The sequence below is a fragment of the Oryctolagus cuniculus genome, chromosome 17 (assembly GCF_964237555.1).
Source record: "Oryctolagus cuniculus chromosome 17, mOryCun1.1, whole genome shotgun sequence".
NCBI lineage: Eukaryota > Metazoa > Chordata > Mammalia > Lagomorpha > Leporidae > Oryctolagus > Oryctolagus cuniculus.
Genome location: NC_091448.1, coordinates 4,620,049 through 4,647,860, shown reverse-complemented (window position 1 = coordinate 4,647,860; position 27,812 = coordinate 4,620,049). Strand labels below are relative to the sequence as shown.

Below are 27,812 nucleotides of genomic sequence, written 5' to 3'. Positions count from 1 at the left end.
CAGCCGAGGGGTCAGGACCCCGGACCGCCCCAGGCCCCAGGCCCCGGAGGAGAGAACTGGGATGGACGGGGCACACGTAACAAATGGGCACAGTCTCCATCATCTTTGCTTTTAATAGGTTTGGCTTCATCATTGAGAGTAACATTTTCTTCTAAAAATAGAGCTCTCTGCTTGTTCTGAAACGTGAAGGGGAGTAAGGCTGACCGCGCTGCCGCCGCCGCCGCCTGTCACGGGCAGACGTCGTGAGGGGCTGGGAGGGGCTGGGGAGGCTCACGGCAGGGACGAAGACACAGGACGACATGTTGCACAGCCCACCCGTGCCTGTGGAACCCCCTGAACACATCACTGACCTCGGGGAACCAGCACGGCCCACGAGGGGCCAGACAGCCGTGGGCACCCCCTCCGGGAAGTACAGGAGACACTGCGACCCGCACATACCAGCCAGAAGCTGACAGGGTGCCCTTCTAACACAACGGTCAAGAACGAGTGCACAAACACACGACGTAGCAAGGCAGGGCTGCCTGGGCCAGTGCAGACCGGGGTTTAATGTGGGACGGCTGGGACTCGCAGGCACACCCCCGCCCCCGCGGCACAGCCGGGTTAGCTCCTGAACCCGAAGATGCCCTTGATGTAGCCGGTGAGGCCGCTCTTGGTCTTCTGCTCCAGCTTGTCCTCCAGGGGAGGGAAGGCCACGTGGTTGAGGGCCAGGTCAAAGAACAAAGGCTTGCAGGGGATGGGCTGGAAGGCCGGCGGGAAGTGCACGAGGCTGGCTTGCTTGGTGACAAGGGAAGGGTCCAGGCAGAATGTCTCAAACCGTTCAACCAGAGGCTGCAAGTCCAACCGGAGGAGTCTGGGTGTGAGTCAGAGACGCCTGGGAGGGCACCTGCTCTGTGCCCGCTCCTTCAACCCCCAACCTCCTCGGCGAGCTGCCGCGACGTGCCCACCCTGTAGTGAAAGTCACCGAAGCCCGGAGGGGCTACGCGAGGGGCACAGGTCTGGCAGACATCAAGTGAGAGCCCCTACCCACGGGTGCTACTCCACACACCTGCTGACTAAACAGGCCGCCTGGGGTCTGCGAGCCCCAAGATGGAGGGAAGCAGGGGCTTCCCCAGAACTAAAGGCCCCCGTCCACACCAGCCACAGCCGGCGGGGCACTGGCTCCTCAGAGGCTGCAGCCGGCTCACCTTATTGTCTTTCACTTGGGAAGCCGTCTCCGTCTGGTGGTTGTCATTTGCATCTGAAAGTTTCACAGGCAGTCGGTAAGGACAGGGACACACAGGCTAGGCAGCTGTCTAAATCCCAAGACAGAGGAGGCCAGTCGGACCCTCCTTCCTCCCCACCCAGGCGCTAAGGAGACAAACATCCCAGACCCAGTGTCCTCGGCCCAGGGCGGCTGGCACAGCTGAAGCGGTCAGGGCGTCTCCAAACCCTTCCACCGTCTGATGCTTCTGTGGCCCAAGTAACGGCCAGGACAAGTAGAACGCCTTCCAGATAAGCCCACACAACCCCTCGCAGCCTTTAAAGAGCAGAGCAGAGCAGAGCAGAGCAGAGGGCGGGGAGAGGAAGGGGGACGGGGCTGCCAGGCCCGGGCAGGCGCTCACCCAGGATGGCGGCGGCCTGCAGGGAGCACTTTTCCGAGCGCACTTGCGTGATGAGCTCTTGCACGTCGGGCAGGTCCTGCAACGACCCAGAGCGCACGCACTCAGCAGCGGCCCGAGGCCCCGACTCACCCGAGCTGAGGCCCAGGGGCTGTCACGGGACCGCACGCCTTCTCAGCAGTTCTCCCTATTCAGGAACACGAACCCAGCCTGCTTCGAATGGGTGAAGACCCGGCGCCTGGGACAGTCCACGACACCACGACTGAAATCCACCACCGCCAGCTGCTTTTCTAAGCAGTCTGTGTCCCTGCTGATTTAACGCCCAGGAACACCGAGGTCCCCGCGAGCGAAGGACGGGGAGGTCACAGTCACCGTCACACTCGCGACAGCAGCAGCGCTGGGCTTCAGAACCGGGGCTGAGCCCGAGCCGCGGCCTGACAGAAACGACCTCACAAGGCCCGGCCATCCCAGACGCCTGCATGCCCCCGTCTGCCCCTCTTCCTCCCAGAACCCTGGGCACCCAAGGCCCAACAGGTGTTTGTAAAACGCCACTCTTCTCCCTGCGACGGGCACAGCACGCTGCCTGCTGCAGCCCACAGGCCGCCCCTCTGGGTGCTGCACGCGCCCTCCTCCCCCCTAACTGCCCTTGCGTCCGGCATCTAGACTTCTTTGTCTTCACGCCCGGCTCCTGAGTGCAAGTCTTGCTCTCTGAAGACAGAAACCAGGTCCGCTCGTTCTCCTTCCCACGGCCACACAGAAGAGCTGTGCGCGTGGACTTGTGATGGCTTTCATCACAGGGACTGGTCTGCTCTTCTACCGTCTGTCCTTATAAAATACAACTGGATTCTTTGGCCCAGCCCGTGTTTTAATAAGCTCGCATCATGATAGCAGGACACAGCTTCGGCAGCTCGCTGACAGCAACAGCAGTAAAATCAAGCGAGCCCCGAGAGCGGCCCAGTGCTGCACGCGCTCCCCGGGCCGGCACACACGCCTGCACGCTGGGGTGCGGTGAGGCTGCAGACGCTAACTCCGGCGCTGCGAGGGGGTCTGCTTCCTCAGGGGCTCCCAGCTTCACTGCGGCCAGACTCCCTGCGGGGCTCTGAACCCCCACCCTGACCAGACTCCCTGGGGGAGGGAAGACCCACATCCCACATATCCACCTTTGGAAACTCTTCCCAGGCAGTTCCAACTGCAGCCAAGTCTGAGAACAGAGCTTTAGGTGTTTTTTTTTTTGTCTTTTTTTTCTTGACAGAGTGGACAGTGAGAGGGAGAAAGGTCTTCCTTTGCCGTTGGTTCACCCTCCAATGGCCGCCGCGGCTGACATGCTGCGGCCGGCGCACCACGCTAATCCGATGGCAGGAGCCAGGTGCTTCTCCTGGTGTCCCATGGGGTGCAGGGCCCAAGCACCTGGGCCATCCTCCACTGCCCTCCCGGGACACAGCAGAGAGCTGGCCTGGAAGAGGGGCAACCGGGACAGAATCCGGCGCCCCGACCAGGACTAGAACCCGGTGTGCCGGCACCGCAGGCTCTTTTTTTTTTTTTTTAAAGCCAGAGAAATGGCTTTCCTTCCTCGTACTGAAATCTCCCCCAAGCCGGGAACGGCCCAGCGGGTGCCCCCTCCTGCCCCGACCCCACGAGGAGAGCGGCGGCTCACCTTCAGGCTGTTCTTGAAGGCTCCCGCGTCAGCGTGGACCTCGTCCGCGTACTTCAAGACCCGATCGTACAGGACCAGGGCTTCACTCCACTTCTTCACCAGCACATAGGACTGAGCGATGAAGAAGCACCTGGGGGAGGGAGCGGCCACCACCAGGGCGGGCTCTCCTGTACTTCAGACCAAACTTGACAACCGGAGGCCGGTTCTCAACGCAGGACCACTGCGTGGGAGCCCCTCCCCTTGGCCCTGTCCCCAGAGTCTAGTTCTCCAGGGCCAACCCGGAGCCCCTCCCCAGCAACGGGAGATGACGGCGTGCGTCCAACACGAGCCTCCGTCCACCACTGCCTTGGAAGCAGGGCAGCAGCTGGGGACAGGCACGAGGAACAGCGGCCATATCCAGTCCACTCTCACCTCCCTGCTCAGCAACCCAAACCCAGAGAGGATCCTTCCTAGCAAACTCTGACGGGCACTGCGGGCCCTCGCCAGGAAAGAGGGAGCCGCGTGAGAGAAGATGGGGCCCTGGAGAGCCCGAGGCGTGAGGCCTGAGTCAGGAAGAGCAGGTGAGGACGCACGTGCCTCTTCCCCGCCATCCTGTCCAGACCCTATCCGGCTCCACAGCCCACTGGGCTTCATTTAGAAACAGACAACTTTACCCCCAGTCTGGGTGCCCTGAACTAGCTGCTCTGGTTCTGTGAATTAACACCCTTTCCCACACTTGCCCCTTGCCCCCTGGGTGGCGGGTGTGTGTGTGTGTGTAGGAGAAAGCTGGATTCGGTCTGTGCCCCGCTGGCCGCCTGGACCGATCCACAGGGCACACAGAGTGCACAGCCAACACGAGAGCCCTCTTGGACACGCAGGCCGTCAGAGTCGGTGCCCAACGACACATTTCCTGGGCCAGGCGCCCGACCTTACAGACCTGCTGGGAGCCAGAAGGAGCCCTGCCCACCCCACGGAATGTTACCTGTAAGCCTTGAACACCAGCGTTTTGAGGCCTATCTCTTTCTGGAAAGCTCTGTCCTCTTCTAAGCCAGGAAGCTGGAGCAGTTCCACCAAGTTCTACAAAAGTTTGTGAAACAATGCCTCAGACAGTTTCTGACAAAAGACCTCATAAAACCAGACACGGGGTGGGGGTGCGTGTGTGTGTAGAGGATGAGCTCAATGACAGGCACTCCGTGATACACGGCTGGAGGCAGCCGCCCCAGCGCCCCCTCTGTCCCTCTGACCCTCACCCCTCTGGGCTCCCGCTGCTGAAGCGCTCCCGGCGGCCCCTCATCTGGACCCCGCTGAGTGCTATGCGGGGGCAACCGTACCGCCAAGCACCCAGCGGGCTGAGCGAGCGGACCCCGCCCTCGGGATGCTCCACGGCACCTGGCGGGAGCAGCTCCCACGGGGCAGTGCTGGGGACAGCGGCGGGCCCACGGCCTCTGCGTGTAACGTGCCTGACTGCCGGGCTCACACAAGGCTTAACCGCCACAGAACCTGGCTCCCAGATGACACAGTGAAGTCCTTCTGCGTCCCCCACAGGCCCTTTGCCTCCGCAGGCCCCCGGGTCACCTGGAGGATGATGTCGTAGAGCCGGATCAGGTCCTGGGGCCGCGGGGAGCGCTTGCTGTCGTCTTCCGGCTGCTGCTGCAGGAGGGCCCTCTGCAAACCTTTGGCCATGTTCTCATTCCGCCGGATGGCCGTCGACAGCTTGATGTAGGTCAGGTAGCTGGGAGGGACCACAGCTCAGGTTACTCTCAGGGAAGAGTCTACATTATGAGTCAGGACTGACCTGGGGACGCGAGGGGCGAGGGCACGTCACAGAGCAGGGCCTCAATTTGGCAGGATCCGGACCTGCTCACACTGATTCGAGCTTGAATCACATCTGCGCATCTTTCAGGAAGAGCCAGAGCGCTGCTCACCTCACAGGACTGTTACCGCGACGGCACAGCGATGGCAAGCCAGCGCCTGGAGCCGGCACCTGTCACCTGCCTGGCCCACACCGAGACGCCACGTTCCTGCTCACCTGATGGCCGTCTCGTCTCAGAAAACACTGCAGCATGCACGGTCTCTCTGGATGACTGCACACACTGTATGGACCAACTGTATACACCAGAGGCGACGCGTGCATGATTCCTATCTTAATTTTATTACCCGTCGTGATGGGGGATAAATACCAAGAGTCTGAGAAGCATTCTGGCCCCCAGGCCCCACCCTACGCTGGAGGAGGGTCAGAGGCACCCACAGAAGAGGCCTGTGGACAGAGGACACAAGCCCAGCTGCGGGCAGGGGCTCCACGGCGCACACAGGGGCAAGGGCGCAGTGACGGCCTGGCTGCTACTCTTGGGTTCAGAGCAGCAGCGGCCGTGCAGTCCAGGGGTCTGAGGAGCCCCGAGGAGCCCCGAGGAGCCCTTGGGGAAACGCACAGCTGAGCACCTACGGCGAGGCCCCCACCCCACAATCCTGACAGAGTACACAGCTCACAGAAACATCAGACAGACTCTCTCCTTGGACAAGACGTATTTCACAACATTAAAACGACTCTTACCTGTGCAGGTACTGAAGATTAGAAACCTTCCCCGACTCCCCGTCAAGAGTGTAATCTCTCTGTTTCTGTAAAAAACAACACAGCTCATCCTGTCCCGTCCCGGACCACTTCGCTCAGTGCCCTGGACGGACACAGACTCTAGCAGGTTCAGGGTCACAGAGAATGACAGGCTCACTCAGTCACCACGGGCATCTGGAAACTGGCACTCAGAGGCCGACGGAAGCTCCCTGCCCGCTGCCGGCAGTGCCTAGCCTAAAAGCGTTCCAACACCTCAAAGTCCAGGGCTCCGTTTTAGGGTCTGTGCCGCACAGCCAGCTCCCCGTCCTTGTGTGCTCGTGCAGAGCTCGCCTTCTGCGGGGGTGCGAGTAGCAGCCCCTGGAGCGCCCACATCCTAACCTCCAGGGGAGAGATTAGCAGTTGTGGCTAAACCGAGGCTCTGCGGATTACCCTGCATCATCCAGGCAGGCCCAATGGAACAAGGTCCTCAGGGGCGGGAGGCTAAAGATGGAGGCCCAGACGCAGGGACAGGAGGCAGCGGCAGGGAGGGACGAGGATGTGAGCTGCCGCTTCGAAGGTGCAGGGAGCAGCCACAGCCACAGCCGGCAGGTGCACCTGCGACAGACGCTAGGTCCCAGGGTCTCCAAAGAAACGCGGCCCTGTGAGCCCACTCTGACTTCTGCCCTCCAGCAGTGTGACTGACTGGCACGGCTGAAGCCAGACGTCTGTGGTAGCACTGCTGCAGCACAGCAAATGCACCTTCACATCACGAGTTAAGGCTGGGCGGGGCGGCATCTGCAGCAGGCTGGAGTCCAGCCCCCGTGAAGGAGGCCAAGGCTTGCGGGAAGCGTAACCTGTGAGGCAGCCGAACGGGAGGGCGGCACCGCTCGGGGAAAGCAGTGGTGGTGGTGGTGGTGGTGGTGGTGGTGTTTTTCACAGAACAGAACAAACACTTTGGGGAACACTCTAAGCTCAAGGTACTCTGGAAGACACTAAAAGAATATCTAAGAGGCTTGTGGGCTTGAGGAAAGTGAACAGCTGAATATCCAACAATAAACAGGATGTTAATGGGCAATAATTCAAGTGACTGTTTCATGGGTGAAGAGTTTTACAAGAGGAAACGAGTTGAGATGGGTGTCGGTGACGGCTGCAGGACAGCCCGAGCAGGCCCCTGGCCTGGAGCCGGAGCCGCTGGCTCAGCCGACGCCCTACCTGGTCTGGCTTGAGTTCTTCCCGAACCGCCTGGACGGCGTCCCGACACTCGCTGAGCATGGATTCAAACAGCCGCTCCTTGGTTTCTTCGCTTTCAGCCTAAAGGAAGGCAGACGAGGGAGTCAGACTTTCTCCCGAGTAAGCCAGCTCGCGCTATCGGCAGGGAGGAGGAGCACGAGGAGCACTGTGATTCCCCATCGCACACCTGCCCGGGCAGAGACCAGAACCGTCCTAACGCACTGCACTGGCCAACGAGATTCTCTTACAGCTTTCCATGCACACGGACACGGACTTGTGCCAACTGCACCTACTAAACAAGCCTACAGGAGCAGGAGCAGGGACTCCACCGGTTTCAGATGTTTAGTTTCTTCTCAGCTCAGTCACTCCCCTTCCATGCTCTGCCTGACTCCTGATGAGGGCTCCCTGCGCCTAGAGGGGCCCTGCAGCCTGCACGTGGGTGGGCACAGCTCCCTGCGCCTAGAGGGGCCCTGCAGCCTGCACGTGGGCACAGCTCCCTGCGCCTAGAGGGGCCCTGCAGCCTGCACGTGGGCACAGCTCCCACACGCCTAGAGGGGCCCTGCAGCCTGCACGTGGGCACAGCTCCCACACGCCTAGAGGGGCCCTGCAGCCTGCACGTGGGCACAGCTCCCACACGCCTAGAGGGGCCCTGCAGCCTGCACGTGGGCACAGCTCCCACACGCCTAGAGGGGCCCTGCAGCCTGCACGTGGGCACGACTCCCTAGGCTAGAGGGGCCCTGCAGCCTGCACGTGGCGTGGCTCCCTGCGCCTAGAGGGGGCCTGCAGCCTGCATGTGGGCACAGTTCCCTGCGCCTAGAGGGGCCCTGCAGCCTGCACGTGGGCACAGCTCCCACACGCCTAGAGGGGCCCTGCAGCCTGCACGTGGGCACAGCTCCCTGCGCCTAGAGGGGCCCTGCAGCCTGCATGTGGGCACAGCTCCCTAGGCCTAGAGGGGCCCTGCAGCCTGCACGTGGGCACGGCTCCTGCACGCTGAAGCACAGCGTGCCACGAGTTCCCTCCTCCTCCTGCAGAACAGACTCCCAAGCTCCACGGTACAGCAACAGAACCACCTTCACGGATCTAACAACCCGCAGACACGGAATCCTTTCAGATCCAAGCAAGTGATATGACTACGAACAAAGCCCAATCAAAAAGACCTTTCTCCTAAAATCATGGCGTCCTCCTCCCACAGAGACATGCTGCACTCAGATTCCACATGGCCTCCCCTGAGAGCAATTCTGGAGCCCACAAAGTTGACAAGTGTGGGACGACAGACTCCGTGCAAGCCCTGGGCGTCGCCGCTCTGCTGCACAGCTGGGACGAGTGAGAAAGTGACTCATTAACAGAAAACCTGCCAAGCCACATTATCATCCCAAAGAATCTCCCCGAGCAGGTGGGAACGGATGAGAGGCCGAAAGGAGATGAACTTGTGCTACTGGCAGACCCACTGTGAACCAAAACACCGACGTTCCTTTCTATTTGACTTTCCACAGAAACTAAACATCCAATCTGAAGGAATACCTTGACACTCACGTGACCTCCAGGATCGCTCAGAGGAAAGATCAGAACTTCCCATTCCTTCCAGAGAATTGGGGGGGCCTTAAAGAAAAGTTTTTTCCTTCTCTTTTTATCTGCAAAAACCATTTATTTATGTATTTATTTGAAAGGCAGAGTTACACAGAGAGAGGGAGAGACAGAGAGAGAAACCTTCCATCTGCTGCTTCACTGGCAGGAGCTTCCTCCGGGTCTCCCACGCGGGTGCAGGGGCCCACAATACTTGGGCCATCTTCCACTGCCCTCCCAGGCCACAGCAAAGAGCTGGATAGGAAGTGGAGCAGCTGGGACTTGAACCAGTGTGCATATGGGATGCCAGCACAGCAGTAGTAGCTTCAACCACTGTGCCACAGTGACGGCCCTTAACCTTGTCTTAAGAACTCTTTTGGATGGCCAGCGCCACGGCTCACTAGGCTAATCCTCCACCTAGCGGTGCCGGCACACCGGGTTCTAGTCCCGGTCGGGGTGCCGGATTCTGTCCTGGTTGCCCCTCTTCCAGGCCAGCTCTCTGCTGTGGCCCGGGAGTGCAGTGGAGGATGGCCCAAGTGCTTGGGCCCTGCACCCTCGTGAGAGACCAGGAAGAAGCACCTGGCTCCTGCCTTCGGATCAGTGCAATGTGCTGGCCACAGCATGGCAGCCATTGGAGGGTGAACCAACGGCAAAAAGGAAGACCTTTCTCTCTCTCTCACTATCCACTCTGCCTGTCAAAAAACAAAAACAAAAACAAACCAAAAAAACCTCTTGGAGCCAATGCTGTGGCACAGTGGGTTAAAACCCTGGCCTGCTGTGCCGACATCCCATATGGGTGCCGGTTCGAGACCCGGCTGCTCCACTTCCTGTCCAGCTCTCTGCTATGGCCCGGGAAAGCAGTAGAAGATGGCCCAAGTGCTTGGGCCCCTGCATCCACATGGGACACCAGGAAGAAGCTCCTGGCTCCTGGCTTCAGATCGGCACAGCTCCAGCCGTTGTGGCCATCTGGAGAGTGAACCATCAGATGGAAGACCTCTCTCTCTCTCTCCCTCTCCCTCTCCTCTCTCTGTGTAACTCTGACTTTCAAATAAATAAATAAATCTTTAAAAAAAAAAAAAAGAACTCTTTTGTTTTTCCTAGCTTCCAGGGTGAAAAAAAAATCTTGCTCATCAATTACCCAATGTAAACCAAACATATTTTCCACTCTTAAGTAACCTAGGGGCAAATCAGGGGCACAGTCAGCCTGTAAGTCTCCGACAGCCGCCACTAACTCCCTGAGCCACCAGAGCACAGCCAGGAGCCTTCTGCTGAAAGGTTCTCCGTCTGTGCTGTCAGGTGCCAGCACCGCCACATGCGGCCACTGAGCGCGCGCGCGTGCACACACACACACACACACACACAAAAGAAGTCTTATTGGAAAGGCAGAGTTAGAGAGATGTACAGACAGAGATTTTCCATCTCTGTATACTCCCCAAAGGGCCGCAACAGCTGGAGCTGGGCCAAACTGAAGCCAGGAGCCAGGAGCCACCTTCCGCTGCTCTGCTGGTGTTATCAGCAGGGAGCTGGATCAGAAGTGGAGCAGCTGGGACTTGAACCAGCACACATAGGGGATGCCAAGGCTACAGGCAGTGGCTTACCCTGCTATGCCGCAGCACCAGCCCATGAAATGTCTGTTAATTTAAACAGCCGTGTACGTCGAGTGGCTACAATCCTGGACAGTGCAGTGCTACAGAAACAACGTGCAAGAACACTGTGCGGCACGCCAAGCCGGCAAGATTCCTCATGGTCTTCCAGCGCACAGAGCCTCTGGAAGGGCTCAACTGTGTGACACTCAACTGCAACATGCTACGTGGACAGACTCGGCCCTGTTTAAGAAACCCACCAACCACCCACGCACACCAGGCCACAGCAGGAGCAGGAAGGATGATCCACCGCACCCACAGCCCAGCAAATATGCCACCAACACCCTTTCTCAGCAGGTGGGGTTCAGTAGCCGGGGCAATGGGCGTAGAAGAAAAGAGCTGGTTTCGTTTTACCAGCTACACAGGATCTGATCCTTTCCTATAGGTAGGCTATGGTTCAAATTAAAACATTAAATGATGCTATGATGCTATACTTCTTAATCGTCATACGTGATCCTCATGCCTTTGACTAAGTAAGCAAACCCCTGTATCAATGTGCTGATTACAGCCAACTCTCCCAGGGCTCCCACAAAAACTCCTTAAGTCTTAACGGGGAAGAAAAAGCGTATCTAAAGGCAAAGATTTAATTGTGCTTTTCTTTCAATGCCCACACTGCACAGTGACTAAGAGACCACTAATTCCTGAGGAAGACCTCATGATTCTCCCTGGGCAAAGCCAAATGTCTCCCAACAGGAAGTCTTTAATGCATTTTGTACTTACACTTTCATCCTATAAACCCATACGTGAAGCCAAGATAATTCCTGAAAGAACAATGGAACGAGACACGCCTCTCCACACGCAGAGACAAGTCTCCTTTCCGCCTCACGCCGACCTTCCACGTCTGCCTGAATGCGGAAGAATCCAAACACAAGTGGCAAACTCCTGCCCAAGAATGAGTGGTCTGGCAGCACCTTCTCCCAGGTGTGCCTCTGACACAGAAATCCTAAGTCCAGAAGTAACTGCTCCAGTCGGCCCTAATAAATTCTAATTCCACATAAATTTTGATGCAACTTGAAACCTGCAGGATGTGCCTGTCTCCAGCCTCAGGTTGCCTCTTCAGACAGCGTCTCCACACTGACTGGCACACGGCAACTCAGCTGCTGTGGGCCTGAGGCAAAGCCCCTGCCGCTACAGATCCCCAGAGAACCTCCACTGGTCTGCGAAGTTGCCAGAGGTGGTGGTGTGAGTAGGAGACACACAAGGCGAGTCTGACCACATTCCCCAACGCACCCACTGAAGAACCATGGGGACAGGAACCGAGCCTCATCCAGCCCAGGGAGGGCTAGCAAAAAACACGGAAATCTGGTAGAGAAGGAAACAAACCATTACAAATAGACACTCTTATTTAAAAGATTTAGTTATGTATTCATTTGAAAGGCATAGCGACAGACAAGAATAGACGTCTTCCATGTTAGCTCACTCCTCAAATGCCTGCCACAGCTGAGGTTGGGCTAGGCTGAAGCCAGGAACCCAGAACTCCATCCTGGTCTCTCATGTGGGCGGCAGGAACCCAAGCACCTTGGTCAGCATCTTCTGCCTCCCAGGATGCAATCTGCTAGCGGGAAGCTGGATTAGAAGCAGAGCAGCTAGGACTTGGACCCAAGCACCTTAGTTTGGGACGTGGATGTCCCTGGTGGCAGCTAACTTGCGGTGTCACAATGCCTGCCCCAATTTTGTTTTCAATTCTAAGAAAGTTTTATTTTTCAAAAATTTATTAATATCAATAAGCAATCATTTCCCATGTACCTGGGAGTATATGTTATAACCACAAATACAGACACACACACACTTGTGTGTGATTTTCTTTTTTTCAAAGAAAAGCATAAGGGGCTGGTGCTGGAGCGTATAGGCTGGGCCTCTGCCTGGGGTACTGGCATCCCATACGGGCACCAGTTTGAGTTGTGGCTGATCCATCTCCAACCAAGCTCCCTGCTGGTGGCCTGGGAAACACAGTGGAGGATGGCCCAGGTGCTTGGGCCCCTTCAGCCATGTGGGAGACCCAGAGGAAGCTACTGACTCGTGGCTCCAACTGGCCCAGCTGTGGTCACTGCAGCCATTTGGGGAGTGAACCAGCAGATGGAAGACCTCTCTCTCTGTCTCTCCTTTCCTCCCTAACTCTGCCTCTCAAATAAATAAATCTTAAAAGAAAAACAAAAAAGCACAAATGGTCTCTCTTCTACCCAGACATTAAAATCATAACTATAACTTGAGATAAGAATCATCAAACTTGCAAATGCTTAAAACAAGTCCTCCAGATAAAAGAGCTATTGAAAAATTTCCTCGTGGGGGTAGGTGCTGTGGGCAGCAGGTTCAGCCCCTCCTTGGGACACCCATGTCCTGTGCCAGGTGCCTGGTCTGAGTCTCAGCTGCTTCACTTCCAACCCAGCTTCCTGCTAACGCACCTGGGAAGAGCAGACGACGGCCCAAGTGTCTGGGCCCCTGCCACCCATGTGGGAGACCCAGAAGGAATTCCAAGCTCCTGGCTTCAGCCTGGCGCAGTCTGGTAAGTGAACCAGTGGATGGACCTACCTCTCCCCACAACCTTCTGCCTGAAACTCTGCCTTTCAAATAAATAAAATAATCTTCAATTAAAAAAAAAAAGAAATAAAGTAAGGCAATATTAAGGATGTGAAGACTTAAAGCTTAGCTAAAGAGACCAAGGATTTTGCAACTGGATTTTGGTGGCTGATTTACTTTGTCTAAAATCTTTGCAGTGTCATACTCTGAATTGTTTCTTCTTTATGCTTTTCAGTATTGTTTTAATATTTAAGCAGCAAGAAAATCCCTACAAGCAAGCAGTAAGTTAAGACTGGTAAACTCTTTAACCGAGTTCTTAGAGGGTGGCAAACACTAATACCAAGTGGGTTAAGAGAACTGAAATCCAGCACCTTGCGTGGTGTATTTCTTGACTTCTAGGACACAGAGGCACTCCGTAAGAGCCGGGCAGGGGGTACCCGTGTTACACCGCCAGCCAAGGACTCTCCAGTGACACCAAGGGGATTACCTTCAACTGCTCAATGGGCATTCTTACTTTTCTTTTTTTTTAAAGATTTATTTATTTATTTGAAAGTCAGAGTTACACACAGGCAGAGGCGAAGGGGGGGGGGGGGGGGAGACAGAGAGGTCTTCTATCCACTGGTTCACTCCCTAAATGGTTCCAATGGCTGGAGCTGCACCAATCGGAAGCCAGGAGCCAGGAGCTTCTTCCAGTCTCCCACACAGGTGCAGGGCCCAAGGACTTGGGTCATCTTCCACTGCTTTCCCAGGCCATAGCAGAGAGCTGGACTGGGACCAGAGCAGCTGGGACTTGAACTGGCGCCCATATAGGATGCCGGCACTGCAGGCAGTGGCTTCACCCATAAAGCCACAGTGCCAACCCTGATTTTTACCTTTTTAACCCAGTTTTGGGACCAGCACTGTGGCGCCACAGGTTAAGCCATCTACCCACTGCCTGTGATGCTGGCATCCCCTTATGGACACCAGTTCAAGTCCTGGCTTCTCTGCTCCCAATCCAGCTTCCTGATAATTCACCCGGGAAGACAACAGAGGTGGTCCAGTACTTAGGCCCGCACCACCCACATGGGAGACACGGATGGAGTTCCCGGCTGTTGGCCTCACCACTGCCCAGTCCAGCCCTTGTTGCCATTTGCAGAGTGAACCAGTAGATGGAAGGTCTCTCTCTTTTTCTCTCTCTGTAACTCTGCCTTCCAAATAACTCTCTCCCTTTCTCTCTTTGTCACTCTGCCTTTAAATAAGTAAATTAATTAAGAAAAAAAAAAAAAAGGAAAGGAAAGAAAATCAGAAAAAAGCCTGGATGCCTAGGGTGGGGCTTTGGCTTTTGGTCAAGACACCCGTGTGCACACTGGACGGCCTGGTTTCAACACCTGCCTCTAGCTCCGGACTGCGGCCCCTGCTCGTGCATTCCTGGAAGGAGGTGACAGCTCCAGTAACTGGGCTGCTGCCACCCATGTGGGAGACCTGAACTGAGCTCCTTCCCAGCCCTGGCCAGGCTGTCGGCATGTGAGGACGGAACCAAATGGGAACTCTCTCTTCCTGTGTGTCTCTCAGAATTAAAAAACAAAACAAAATGAAACAACAGTTTGGATGCTCAACAACTCGTCAACACAGCAGAGAGCAGCCCTCCACTCCCAGCACAAAGCATTCAGATCAGCGCGGCCTGTGAAACCCCACCTGGCCCCTGGCAGGAGCACGGCGGCGGCCTGCTTTGTTTCTTTTAAAGCTCCGCTTTGCAGAGGGGGGGAACCTTGTATCTGCCATACGAAATTATCACCTTAAAAACCAGCCTGCTGTAGACGAAATCTCGTGTCCCACCTGCGGCTGCCCGTGTCAGAGGGCGGCATCCTCTTGAGTGCTTTACCGCTGCCTACTTCGAGCAAACCCCGACCTCCAGGTTCTCTTATCTTTCGAGATGCATCTGGCTGTTCACGCTCACAAACACGTAATTATGTCCTAAGTAGCAATTTTCATGAATATTACATGTACACCGGACGCAAAACAAGATATTCTGGTTTCACTAGGCTCTTCTGAAAACGCCCAGATACGAGAGGTGATCCCTCGAGGGCTACAAGGCTAGCAAGCAGGAGACAGGACAGCTAAGCTGCGGCACCACCTGCTGGCCCACACGCGATCCCTGTGCTCAGCCTGCCTCTGGCTGCTCCCATGTTCACTCCAACATCGCCATCACCTTCTTTGCCCTCAACCGAACTCCTCCATGAAAACAGATGCAAGAATCCTTACCACAGTAACAAATCAAATCTAGCAGGATATAAAAGCATAATAGACAGAAGCAAGTGGAGTCACCCCAGATGCCCAAAGGCTGGCTTAACAGAGCATTAATTCATGAAATCCTGTCAACAGGCCCCTCTACAGGCTGTTTTAACAACTGGTGCCTCTCCAGACTTACCATCTCCCAAAGAGCCTGAAGATTAACTTTTGTGTCGAGAGAAAGAAACAACAAGGAAACACTAGAGCAGAAACAGAGAAACCGGCCGAGGGCCTCCTCACCTGGGCGATGGCCGCCTCGTTATCAGCCAGGCCCAGCAAGAAGATCCTCACTTTGTCGATCTTCACAGGGACTGTCCTTCCTCTCCACTCCACCTCACTCATCGTGGCTGCCTGCTTGGCCCGCGTCTGAGTGATCAGCGCCTGGAAAGCGGTGGAACACAGTGAAAGTCTGAACTGTGGATGAGTGACGGGGGTGGAACCACACGGAGCCGATCGTCTCCAACACACCACGCCCCTCACCAGTGAAGGAGACGCAAACTCTACGCACTTTAAATTCCTCCCTGGAAATACCCATCCCAGCTATGGAAGCTCTTCTTACTTTTTCCATGAATCTGTATTAGTTGCTTAGAAAACAGATATAATGGGGGTAAAACTGCTTACAGTACTAACTGGAAAAGTTGTCTGCTGAAACGACAGACGTAAGTATGTGTTGTTAGTGTCACTATCCCTGGGGGGTGGGATTATGAATTACTCCTGGACTTTTTCAAACCAAAGACTTTTCTCAAAACTGTGCACACTGGATTACCTCCAATTTTTCAGCCAAGAGACCCTCGGTGCCACCAGACCTCAATCTCATCTGCATCAGTTCATTGATCGCTGACTGGTCCCCTGGGGGAGGGGGAGAGGGCAATCTTCAAAGTCAGGTTCATTTCCACAACATCGGACTCAGACTTAACAGAGCCTTCCCGCTCCCACAGTGCCTTTCTTTTTTTTTTTCTTTTTTAAGATTTTATTTATTTATTTGAGACATAGTTATAGAGAGAGAGCGGGAGAGACAGAGAGAAAGGTCTTCCATTCCCAGTTCACTCCCCATGTGGCTCCAAAGCAGAGCTGGGCTGATCTCAAGCCAAGAGCCAGGAGTTTCTTCCAGGTCTCCCACGTGGGAGCAGGGGCCCAAGGACTTGGGCCATCTTCTGCTGCTTTCCCAGCCCATAGCAGAGAGCTGGGCCGGAAGAGGAGCAGCCAGGACTTGAACCCGTGCCCATATGGCATGTTGGCACTGTGGGTGGAAGCTTAGCTTACTACGCCACAGTGTCAGACCCATGCATTTCTTTCTTTTCTTTTTTTTTTTTTTTTTGACAGGCAGAGTAGACAAGAGAGAAAGGTCTTCCTTTGCCGTTGGTTCACCCTCCAATGGCCGCCGCGGCTGGCATGCTGCGGCTGGCGCACCGCACTGATCTGATGGCAGGAGCCAGGTGTTTATCCTGGTCTCCCATGGGGTGCAGGGCCCAAGCACTTGGGCCATCCTCCACTGCACTCCTGGGCCACAGCAGAGAGCTGGCCTGGAAGAGGGGCAACTGGGACAGAATCTGGCACCCCCACCGGGACTAGAATCCAGTGTGCTGGTGCTGCAAGGCGGAGGATTAGCCTAGTGAGCTGCGGTGCCGGCCCATGCATTTCTTTTTTAAAGATTAATTATTTGAAAGGCAGAGGGACAGAGAAAGACAGGGAAAGACAAAGACATTCCATCTGCCAGTTCACTCCCCAAATAGCCACCAACAGCCAGGGATGGGCCAGGCCAACGCCAGGAGCTAGGAATTCCACCTAGGTCTCTCCCATGGTGGCAGAGGGAAAAACACTTGGGCCATCATCCGTGGCCTTCCCAGGCACATCGGCAGGGCGCTGGACCAGAAGCAGAGCAGCAGGGACTGCAGCGACCCCCGTCTCAAGCTGTGGCAGCACCACAGAGGCGGCCCTACGAGCACATTCCTATATATCTGCAGAGATCTGTCCTCTGAAAGCAAGTCCTTCTGCAAAGAATGGCCGTGGCTGACGCAGTAAAAATACTCCTCGTGGCACTATAAGGCTGGATGCAGGTCACTGTATATATAACGTATATAACGTGCAACACCAAGAGTGGACCTTAATGTAACTATGGACCTTGAGGGATGACGCTGTGTGGATGCAGTTAATGAACTGCACAAATGTGCCCCTCTGGTGAGCGATGCTGGTGACCGGGAGGCTAGGCTGGTGGCAGGGCAGGAGTACCTGGGAAATCTCTACCTCTCGGCTCTGCTGTGATCCTAAACTGCTCTGAAAAAGCAAGACAGCGACTTGGGACTGCTCCTGGGGTGTACAGGAGACGGCAGAATGGAATCAAAGTAAAGGAATTCTGAGCAGGGCTTTTAGACAATTCTAATTTTGTCATCAACCAAAACTCAGGCCAAGTTGGATGCAAGGGCAGGGGCAGAAAGTTAGATTACGTCTCCAGGCTCTGAGGTGAGCTCCTGCAAGCCACCAGTTGACGCTACGATGGCAGCAATGCCTCGGGCCCTGCTCACCAATGTTGTAGGCGCAGTAGCGGATGTTGGGCGAGATCTCCTCCACTCGCTGGTTGTACAGCACAGCCTGCTCCTCTGTGAAGGCACTCGCCAGCCTCTCATAGATCGTTCTGCAAGGGAAAACAGCAGGTTTTACAGCAGTCTTGTTTTTAAGAAAATAAACGCACAAGGAATACAGTGGCTAAAAAACCCACAGCTCTCTTGGGGCTGGCGCTGTGGTGTGCCATGTAGAGCTGCTGCCTGAAGCGCCAGCATCCCTGTGGGCCGCAGTCTGAGTCCAGCTATTCTGCTTCTGACCCGGCTCCCTGCTAATGCGCCCAGGAAAGCGGCGGAAGATGCCTCAAGTGGGTGGGTCCCTGCACCCTCATGGAAGACCTGGAAGAAGCTCCTGGTTCCTGGCTTTGGCCTGGCCCAGCCCTGGCTGTTGCAGCCATTTGGGGAGGGAACCAGTGGATGGAAGATCTTTCTGTGTCTCCCTCTGCCTCTTCTTCTCTTTAACTCTTTCAAATACATAAGTAAATCTTTAAGAATAAATAAACATAGCTCTCTGAAGTTCTTCTAACTCTCAGAACTGACATGTCTTAAGAGAATAAGCACCATTTCTTTTCTTTTTTTCTCCCTCATCCCCTTTTTGGAAAAGCAGGAGACAGGGAGAAATCTCATCCACTGGTTCATTCCCCAAATGCTCATCACATTAGGGGCTGAGCTGAGGCAGAAGCCAGAGCCAGGAATGCAGGTCTCCACCGCAGGTGGAGGAATCAGCTACATGAGGCCTCACTGCTGCCTCCCAGGGTCTGCACTAGCAGGATGCTGGAGTCAAGAGCCAGAGCCAGGAACTGAACCCAGGCACTCCATGGTAGAATACTGCTATGCCAAACACCTGCCCTCAACATTTCTACAGGAGAAAATACCCGTCCTTTCACAGGAACAAGCCAATAGCTGACCTACAACTTGACTCTGACAACAACCAAAACTGCTCACAGCTTTGGACCAGAGGACTTACTTGCACTTGTTAAAAGCCTCAATGGCAGCCTTCCATTCCTGATGCTCAAAACGCAGCATTCCCGAGAGGTAAGCGGTGTAGGCCTGCGGGGAAGCAAACCCACGTCAGCGCCGAACGCCAGTGCGCCGTCTGGCTCCGTCTTCCCTGCTGGCTTCTAACTGAGAGCCAGAATATGGAGATACTCAGGTTGATTTTTTTAAAAAATGTATTTAACTAGTGAAATGCAACAGACAGGTAATTTATTATAATTACTTTACTTCCCAGGAAGGAAGTTCAAAATAAAGGAAGTGTGTTTTCTTACTTTTGCTTCACCAAAAAAATGAAAAACAAAAACTATAGACAAATCCAAAATAAAAACAAAACCAAAACCTGACCGAAACACTCTTTTACCTTGTGAACTTTCCCAGGTCCACGGTGCAAGCTTCCCATCTACGCATCAAGGGAAGCATGACCTTTCTTGCAAATTTAATAATAAGAAACTAGGAGCTCACAGAGACGCTATGTTCACTTTTTAAAGCAAGATCAGGGAGCGTTTTTCCTCTCTTGGCTATCAACTGGTAACGCAGGACCTGCTCTGCCAGACGGTGGCTTTGTAAGAAGTCCACCTGTGATCTCCACGGTGCACACGGCCGGGGGCTCAGACACTGACCTGCGCCTCTAACTTGGTCTTGGCATCCACGCGGCTGCTCTCACACAAGCGCTCCAGCTCCTCCGCGTGCTTCACCGCTTTGCGCAGTCGAGACAGCAAATGGAACCGCTTCCGGGGCTCCGTGTTGGCTTCCTGTTTGAGCTGCATGGCATAGCTCCAGGCTCGTTCGGCATCCATCAGGACCAGAAGCAGGTACCTAGACCGGAGAGAGAGGTGGGAATGAGCGACACAGGCCAGCAGCAGAGGTCCGGTTCTGGCTCTTTTTCTTTTTGTGAATATTTACTTGCTTATTTATTTGAAAGGCAGAGATGGGGGGGCGGGGTGAGGGGAGGAGGGAGAGAGGAAGGGAGGGAGAGAGAGGAAGGGAGGGAGAGAGAGGAGAGAGGTAACTTCCATCTGCTCGCTCACTCTCCAAATGGCTGCAACGGCCGAGGCTGGGCCAGGCTGAAGCCGGGAGCCTGGGACTCCATCGGGGTCTCCCACATGGGTGGCAGGGTCCCAAGCACTTGGGCCGTCTCCCACATGCATTAGCAGGGAGGTGGACAGGAACCAGAGCAGCTGGGACTCGAACTGGTGGTCATATGGGATGCTGGCAGCGTCACAGACAACAGCTTAACCCACTGAGCCACAACACCAGTCCCTCAGCTTGTCTCTACACCTCTCTCCCTTTCCAACTTCAGCACCAGTCTTCCCCAGCATCAGCCATGAATCCCAAATCAGCATCTCTGGTTTCTGCTCCAACTCCACTCCCGGTTTCTGACCCCCACTAGACGCGTCTCACTGAAAAGGCTCTGCCACCGCGATGCAGCAGCCCAGAACCTTGACCTACCCCTCCGAGATGATGTCCCACAGAGGCAGCATTATCTGGCCTCTGTGAACAAACACCTCTGCCATCCCAACCCACGCAGAAACCAAGTCCTCAAGAGGCAGAATCCAGGAGCCATAATGAACAAAGGTTGTGGGGCTGGGTGGGACCTCAGTGCCATCACTTCCTAGCTGTGTGATTTCAGACTCCTAACCTCTGGGCCTCACTCACCGTGCAGCACCACTCACCACACACCTGCGCCCGGCCCTGGCACTCAGTGCCCAGTAAAGGAGCCACGTGATTTCCTGGTGCATCTTTATTCACACTCCTGCCTTCATTAACCTTCCTCTGTCTCCAAAATAAAAGACCCTGTTACCCCCGTTATCTTAAGACAGTTCAGACCTCTTTACTTACCTTTGTACCACCCTAACTGAACTCACTGACGTAACACCACCCCCTGCTACACCCGGGAGTCTCCACGCTCCAGTCTTCTGCACCTGAGTAGCAGCTAAGACTGCCCAGAGCTCTCCAGCTCCTGGCCTGCACTCGGACACCCCGGCACGCTGTCTCCCCCACACAGGACGGCTCTTTCCTCTCAAAGCCTTCTAGGTCAGGCCTCCTCCCGGCAGACTCACTCACTTCCCTGTCAAGCACCCAGAGGTGCTTCCAAGAGGTCAGGATGATGAGCAGCGAAGGCCGCCACCCATCAGGGCACTTTGTTACTGTGAACTGGTTCCTGGGTTGCATCTGACAGGCATCCCTCAGCAATGTCGCAGTCAACGAGGTTCAAGAACTGGGCTGTTTCTCTAACGTGGCATCCAGCTCAGCCCCGGCTACACACTGGACCACGAAGCAGCACATCTTTTTTTAATGAAGCACCCAATGGTACATATTTTAGGTTCTGCAAGCCATACGGTCTCTATCACAACATACAAAAGCAGCTGTCAACAAAACCTCAATGAACGGATGTGACCATATTCCAATAAATCATTATTTACACAAATAATTCAACTGGTCCAAACTGAAGTTTGAGGATCTGACGTGGAGGCTTTCAATGCGTGTTGTAATCCTTCAGCAAATGTTACGCACGGGTACACTAAACACCGAGTCCAGAACTCTTCTGTAATAGCTTACACACAGCCAGATGTCATTAAGATACATGGGTTTGGCCGGCGCCGCGGCTCACTAGGCTAATCCTCCGTCTTGTGGCGCCGGCACACCGGGTTCTAGTCCCGGTCGGGGCGCCGGATTCTGTCCCGGTTGCCCCTCTTCCAGGCCAGCTCTCTGCTGTGGCCGGGAGTGCAGTGGAGGATGGCCCAAGTGCTTGGGCCCTGCACCCCATGGGAGACCAGGAAAAGCACCTGGCTCCTGCCATCGGATCAGCGCGGTATGCTGGCCACAGCGCGCTGGCCGTGGCGGCCATTGGAGGGTGAACCAACGGCAAAAGGAAGACCTTTCTCTCTGTCTCTCTCTCTCTCACTGTCCACTCTGCCTGTCAAAAAAAAAAAAAAAAAAAAAAAAAAAGATACATGGATTTACGCCCCAGACACTGAAATGTGCGTTCTGGAAACCTTACCTGGTAACCGATTAGATTCCAGTCACTGACTTTCCCTTCCCCACCCACTGCGGCTCCTGAATACGCTACAGAAACTCTCTGCGCCTCACTCCCCTCGCTCTAGAGCCTAAGAACAGTAAAATGCCCATCGCAGCAGAGGAGGAGACGCGGCGCAGGGACAGCGCCCCGGGACTCCGCACACGGGGCGGCAGGGTCTCTGCAGCGCCAGCACTGAGCAGTCAGTACCTGTTATCAGTCAGAAGGTCTTCAGTCACTTTCTTCCCCGTGAATTTGTGTCTGTTGCCCATCTTGAAGTTGAGTGTTTTCCGGAGACGTCTCTGTCTTCGGGAACAGTAGCCCCTGTAAGAAACCGTAAACAAAACCCATTCAGCCAAGTTGGTAATACTGAGCGGTAAGTTCCGAACGAGGCAAGGTCAAAGGTTCAGGTACTCCATCTGCGTTACCACTATCACACACCTCCTGAAAACTGAGGCTCGTGGGGCTAGAGGACGTCAGGAGACACTAAGACCCCGATGCGCCCCCTTCTCCAGGGCCCACTCTGCCTGGGCAGGGTAAAAGGCCACCAAGGAGACAGCGGATGTCGCGCTGCCTGCTGGAGCGCACTGGCAGCAGGACTCTGGTGGACGTGAAGAGGTGGCCTTGAGGAGCCCGGTGACAGGGGAGGCGTGGCAAGGAGTTCCAGCACGTGTGATGTGTGTGATGGCACACGAGGCGGCCAGGGAGGCTGTCACCGTCACCTGCACGCCACGCCACGCCACCCTCCTGTGTTCAGGCAGCACTTCAGTCAGCGTGCATGGCTTTGTAATCACACGAATACAAACCCCTGCAGCGCAGGGAGGACTTTATTTTTAAATCACCTTCCATTAGCTTAGTGTGGTGCCTAGCAATAAAAAATCTCTCTCCCTCTCTCTATGTGTGTGTGCATACACACACACAAATCAGTGTAAAAATTAATTTCCACCAACCCTTTAAATGAAAATAATACATAATTTATAATTTAAAATGACTTTAAAAAAAAATGTGTCCTAGGGGCCAGCACTGTGGCATAGCGGGTGAAGCCGCCACCTGCAGTGCTAGCATCCCATATGGGCGTCGGTTCTGGTCCCGGCTGCTCCATTTCCGATCCAGCTCTCTGCTGTGGCCTGGGAGAGCAGTGGAATCCTTTGGATCGGCTCAGCTCCGGCTGTTGCAGCCATTTGGGGAGTGAACCAATGGATGGAAGACCTCTCTCTCTCTCTGCCTCTCTGTAACTCTGCCTTTCAAATAAATAAATAAATCTTAAAAAAAGTAATCAGAAATAGAGGTGTGAACAGAGATTCACAGGATCAAAAAATTCAAGCCTACAAAAGTGGCTACCATAAAGTAACCAACTTGGCGGAAGAGGTAAATAAATTGTGGTATATACTGGATTTTAAGGCAATTAATAAAAAGCACACATATGGAACATTTTTGTAGGGACTGGGAAATATATGTATACAATATAATGTACAGCAAAAAGGGACACAAACCAGCACATTAACAGTGCATTCCTGTGTAACAACTTTTGTTCCCTCGTTATCTGACTTAGGCACAGTAATTAGGCGCTAACCTAAACAAGAGAAAAGTAGGTTAAGACACAAAAATCCAAAACAAGACCATCCATTATGAACTTCAAACAGGAAAGTGCTTCAACAAATTAAGGAGCACCACTCTTAGCTAACAGCCACAGCATGCAGTGAGGTGAAACACCAACAAAAAGTCCGTAAAGCACGAGCCGCGTCCACACTATGTCCATTCTGCCAGGACACGGACGCACACGTGCACCACACATACTCAGAAAAACCTTCCTCTGGGCATTTCACTTCCATCTCTGCATCTGTGTTTCAAATTCTCAATAATTAAACATCAGACCCTTTCAAGGCCCCCTGTCACACACAGATTCACACCTGAACCTGTCCCTGCAGGGCCCTGCACCTGCTGGCCCTGTGACCTGAGTGCAATGCACACCACTCCCCATCTTGCGCACGCGGCCTGGCACTGCCGACCCCTCCCCCCAGGGCTGAGTCCTCGGCCTGCAGGCCCCACCTAAACGCCGCTCCTGCCCCACCCCAAACCTAACTCCCGTTCACGGGCATGCTTCTCTAATCTCCACAGCCTGACATTTGTGCTCTGATGATTTGCTTTCTTGGTAAATCCCCTGAGACTGAGACTCTGCCCCGGCCGATGCTGTGGCGCAGCGGGTTAAAGCCCGGCCTGCAGCGCCGGCATCCCATGTGGGCAGCGGTTCAAGTCCGGCTGCTCCACTTCTGACCCAGCTCTCTGCAGTACTTTCTAACATCAGGCAGTCAACGCTCATAATGCCTGCAACGCAGAAGTCGTTGGATATTTCTACTTTCAAGCAATGAACTGTATGACACACGAGGCATCTGTTCTACTTATTAATCGTATCAATTTGTTTTTCAATTTGAATGCTGTCATAAAAGTTGACCATCAGGGGCCAGTGCTGTGGCGAAGGAGGCTGGGCCCCTGCGTGCAGTGCCGGCATCCCATCTGGGTCCCGGCTGCTCCACTTCCGATCCAGCTCCCTGCTGTGGCCTGGGTGAGCAGCAGAGGATGGCCCACATGCTTGGGCCTCTGCCACCCTTGAGGGAGACCTGGAAGCAGCTCCAGGCTCCTGGCTTCAGCCTGGCCCGGCTGTTGCGGCCATCTGGGGAGTGAACCAGTGGATGGAAGACCTCCGTCTCTCCCTCCCTCCAACTCTGTCAAATAAATAGACAAATCTTTAAAAAAAAAAAAAAAAAAAGATCTACCTTTTCTGTATTCAATACAAACCCAGCGTCAGACTTCCCAGGCACACTTGTAAGATACCAACAAGAGCCATCTGGTGGGGAAACGCCGTGACCCCCGCCACGTGGGGCGGGACACTGACCTGTACCTCTGGAAGTCCCCATGCCGTAAGCCGTGCTGCTGCTGGGACTCCTTGATGATCTGAAGGACTGGGGCCACGATTCAGGAAAACCGACCACGGCAGGCATCCACGTCACAGCCGGCACCGCCAGCGCCCATCTGCGTCAGCCGGCTGGGAAAGCCGCTGTGCAGCCACAGCTCTGCTCCAGGCGCCCCCAACAGCCGGCTCGCTGGAAGCGGGCTGAGCCGGCAGAGGAGCTGCCTGCACGGTTAGACCCTCAAACGGGAAAGCCGGGCAGTGTGCAGGGGCCCCTGAAGCCCAACCTTCCAAGCAAGGCTGCGGGTCCCAAATGCTACCACCATGAGGACGGCTCCCAGCGCACGCCTGGACCCCCCACTGTACCCCGACTAAGAGTGACGTGTGCTACTACCGCATTTGCATAACCCCCGGCACCTGCCAAATCGAAGCTTCCTTCACAGCTGTGGCGCCTGCAGGACGGGCCAGCCGCACGCACGCGCAAACACGAAGGGCTTCCTTTGAAAGGAAGAGCCCGCGCTTTCCAGGAATCTTAGAACAGCCCCGGGATGCGGTGCCACGCTTCATAAAGCCCACCGACCTCTGTCTACCACCTGACTTTTCCGTATGCTTCCTCCACACTTCTCCACCGGTGTTATTTCGCAACAGGGCACACTCAGAGTAAACCCCTCCGTCCCTGGCTGTGCGCCTCCAAGGGACACACACGACGCAGACGCACTGAACGGAGAGGCTGCACACGAATCCGCCCCCAGCGACATGCGACGCCCCCCCGCCCGCTCCGGAAAAGGACGCAAATGCTACTAAGCGACAGTGATTGACACTCCAAGCGGCGCTTTTTCGGCACCGGGCCGCGGGGGGGGGGGGGGGGGTTGCCGGTCTAGGACGGCGGTCGCTCAGGCGTACGAAGTCCAAACGTCAGGTCTACAGTCTGCTCCCCGCCCTGCGGCTCCAGGGGCCCAGAGGCGCCCCCGCCACAAGCCGACCCCCGGGCAGCGCGAGAAAGCGGCCCCGCGCCGCCGGGAAAAGGACCTGCCCCGGCCCGGAGGCGAGGGGACGCCGGGAAACACTGCCATGGAGACAGACCCTGGGACTCCGAGCGCCAGGATCGCAGGGCGAAGGGAAACGCGCCCCTCAGCGCCTCCGCCCCGGGACGCGCCGGGACCCGCCGCCCCTCCCGCCCCCAGCCCTGCAGAGCGACACGTCGTCACTGCCCATCAGGCCGTAAGGATACTCTCCAAACTCAGGCTGTCCCCGAATTCCTTGTTCGCCTTCGAGCCGGCCGAGGGCCGCTCGTTTTCTTTATTTTCGTCTCCTCCGGCACTGCGTCCGCCGCCTCCGCCGCCGCCACTGCCGCCACTGCCGCCGCCGCCACCGCCGCCTGGAACCTGCTTCTCGGCAGCCATCTTGCCCCTGCGCCGCAGAGCAGGACGGGATAGAAGAGGCGAGAGGCCCAGGGGCGGGAGAGAGCGGGACCTGCCAGGCCGGGCTGATGGGATAGTGGCGGACTCCGACGGCCCTGCCCGAGCCCAGGCGTCAGCTGCCGGAGCGCGCCTGCGCGTGGGCTGGACGCTCGGTGTCCGGAGCCGGGCGGAGGCTGCGGGACTGGCGGGCGCCAGGGACGGCTGGGGTCTTCTCGGGGCCAGTCCCTCCTCGTGTCCACCAAGGGCAGGAGGACTGGAGATGGACCCCCCCACACACACACACCTCCTGCAGCCCTGCGCAGGGGATCCGGCTGCTTCGCGCACACTTGGGTTTCGGGGTGCCCAGCTCCCGGAGGACGCGGGAGTCGGGGTCCCGCCCTGCAGGCACGTTGCACCCGCCTGCGAGGGGAGCGCCTCCACCTGCTCTTTCCCCTGGGCCGATGGCGAGGCGGCAGGCAGGTGTCCCAACGCGGGGCCCCTCTCAGACTGCCGGGGACCGGTGGACTGAGGGGGCAGCAGCGCCGATCCCTGCCGGTCATTACTGCTGGGTGATGGGGAGGGGGGGGTGCCATGGCTCTCCGTCCACACCGCCAGCATCCGTGACTGACAGGGTCGTCACTGGAGTGGTAACCCTCTCCGCCCAGCATCAGCTCTCAGCCCTCAGGTGGACCCCAGACAGGAAGAAGAGAACAGGTGTCGTGGGGCAGCCGGCGATCTGGGACGCAGGCGCGCGCTGGCGGCAAAGCCGAGCGGCCGCTCTGCGGGACAAGGTGTGGAGGCTGTGCCGAAAGCGAGGAGGAGCCCGGGGCTGGGCGTGAAGCCTCCGCTGGGGCGCCGGCCGCTGCCTCCGACCCAGCTCCCTGCTGACGCGCCTGGGAGGCCGCAGGTGACGGCCATGTGCTCAAGTGCTCGGTCCCCGCCGCCCACCTGGGAGACCTGGCTGGAGCTCCTGGCTCTGGGCTTCGGCCTGGCCCAGACCTGGCTGCTGCAGCCACTTGCGGAGTGAACCAGCAGATGGAGGACCTCTCATTCTCTGCCGCTCTGCCTTTCAAATAAATAAATAAATCCTCAGCCGGCACCGCGGCTCAATAGGCTAATCCTCCACCTTGCGGCGCCGGCACACCGGGTTCTAGTCCCGGTCGGGGCGCCGGATTCTGTCCCGGTTGCCCCTCTTCCAGGCCAGCTCTCTGCTGTGGCCCGGGAGTGCAGTGGAGGATGGCCCAGGTGCTTGGGCCCTGCACCCCATGGGAGACCAGGAAAAAGCACCTGGATCCTGGCTCCTGCCATCGGATCAGCGCGGTGCGCTGGCTGCAGCGGCGGCCATTGGAGGGTGAACCAACGGCAAGGGAAGACCTTTCTCTCTCTGTCTCTCTCTCTCACTGTCCACTCTGCCTGTCAAAAATAAAAAAAAAAAAATAAATAAATCCTCAACAAAGCAGTTCAGCTTCTGGGTATGCATGCCTAAAGAACTGAAGGCAAGCTCTGGGAGAGGTGTTTTGTGCCCTGGACAAAGCCCCCTCGTGCCCTTGGGCGGGTTAACAAAATGTGTATCCACGTAACCCAGTGGTCAGCTTTCAAAGCGAGTGAAATTCTGCGTTCTGGAACATGGATAAACCTTGCAGCTAGCATGCCAAGCAGGCCAATCACAAAAGGACCGCACTTACACCCAAAACAGGCAAATCCGGAGAAGCAGAAACACAATGGTGTGTGCCTGTGGCTGGTGGGAATTGTTCACGGGTGGGGAGTTTCAGTTCTGCAAGAGGAAAACTTTCTGATGCGGGGGTGGGGGGGGGGTGAAAAATGTCTAGAGCTTGGTTGCAAACAGTGGGAATGGATTCCTGAGCTACAGGTTTAGACGTGGCTGCATGGTAAAGTTTATGTTATGTGTATTTTACCATAATTAAAATTTTTTT

General features: G+C 55.8%; 1 protein-coding gene across 1 annotated transcript; it reads right to left on the bottom strand.

The window, feature by feature from the left end:
• Nucleotides 1-95: 95 nt before the first annotated feature.
• SRP68 (signal recognition particle 68) lies at nt 96-25,913 on the bottom strand. The gene is made up of 16 exons (XM_002722924.5): nt 25,710-25,913; nt 24,464-24,530; nt 21,781-21,894; nt 19,175-19,370; nt 18,526-18,608; nt 17,523-17,632; nt 15,767-15,849; nt 15,241-15,381; nt 6,992-7,090; nt 5,783-5,847; nt 4,807-4,963; nt 4,214-4,308; nt 3,253-3,382; nt 1,602-1,677; nt 1,185-1,237; nt 96-828 (listed from the first exon to the last, which is right to left on the bottom strand). Exons 1-16 carry the CDS (start codon nt 25,879-25,881, stop codon nt 601-603), a joined length of 1,869 nt encoding a protein of 622 aa, XP_002722970.1. The 5' UTR covers nt 25,882-25,913; the 3' UTR covers nt 96-600.
• Between the last annotated feature and the right edge of the window lie 1,899 nt (nt 25,914-27,812).

Coding starts and splice junctions, on each gene's coding strand:
- SRP68 (XM_002722924.5), bottom strand. CDS start 25,881: ATGGCTGCCGAGAAGCAGGTTCCAGGCGGCGGTGGCGGCGGCGGCAGT. Junction 17,633..18,525: donor GAGGCTTTTAACAAGTGCAA/GTAAGTCCTCTG, acceptor TTTCCCTTGCAG/AACGATCTATGAGAGGCTGG. Junction 829..1,184: donor CCCAAGTGAAAGACAATAAG/GTGAGCCGGCTG, acceptor TTGGACTTGCAG/CCTCTGGTTGAACGGTTTGA.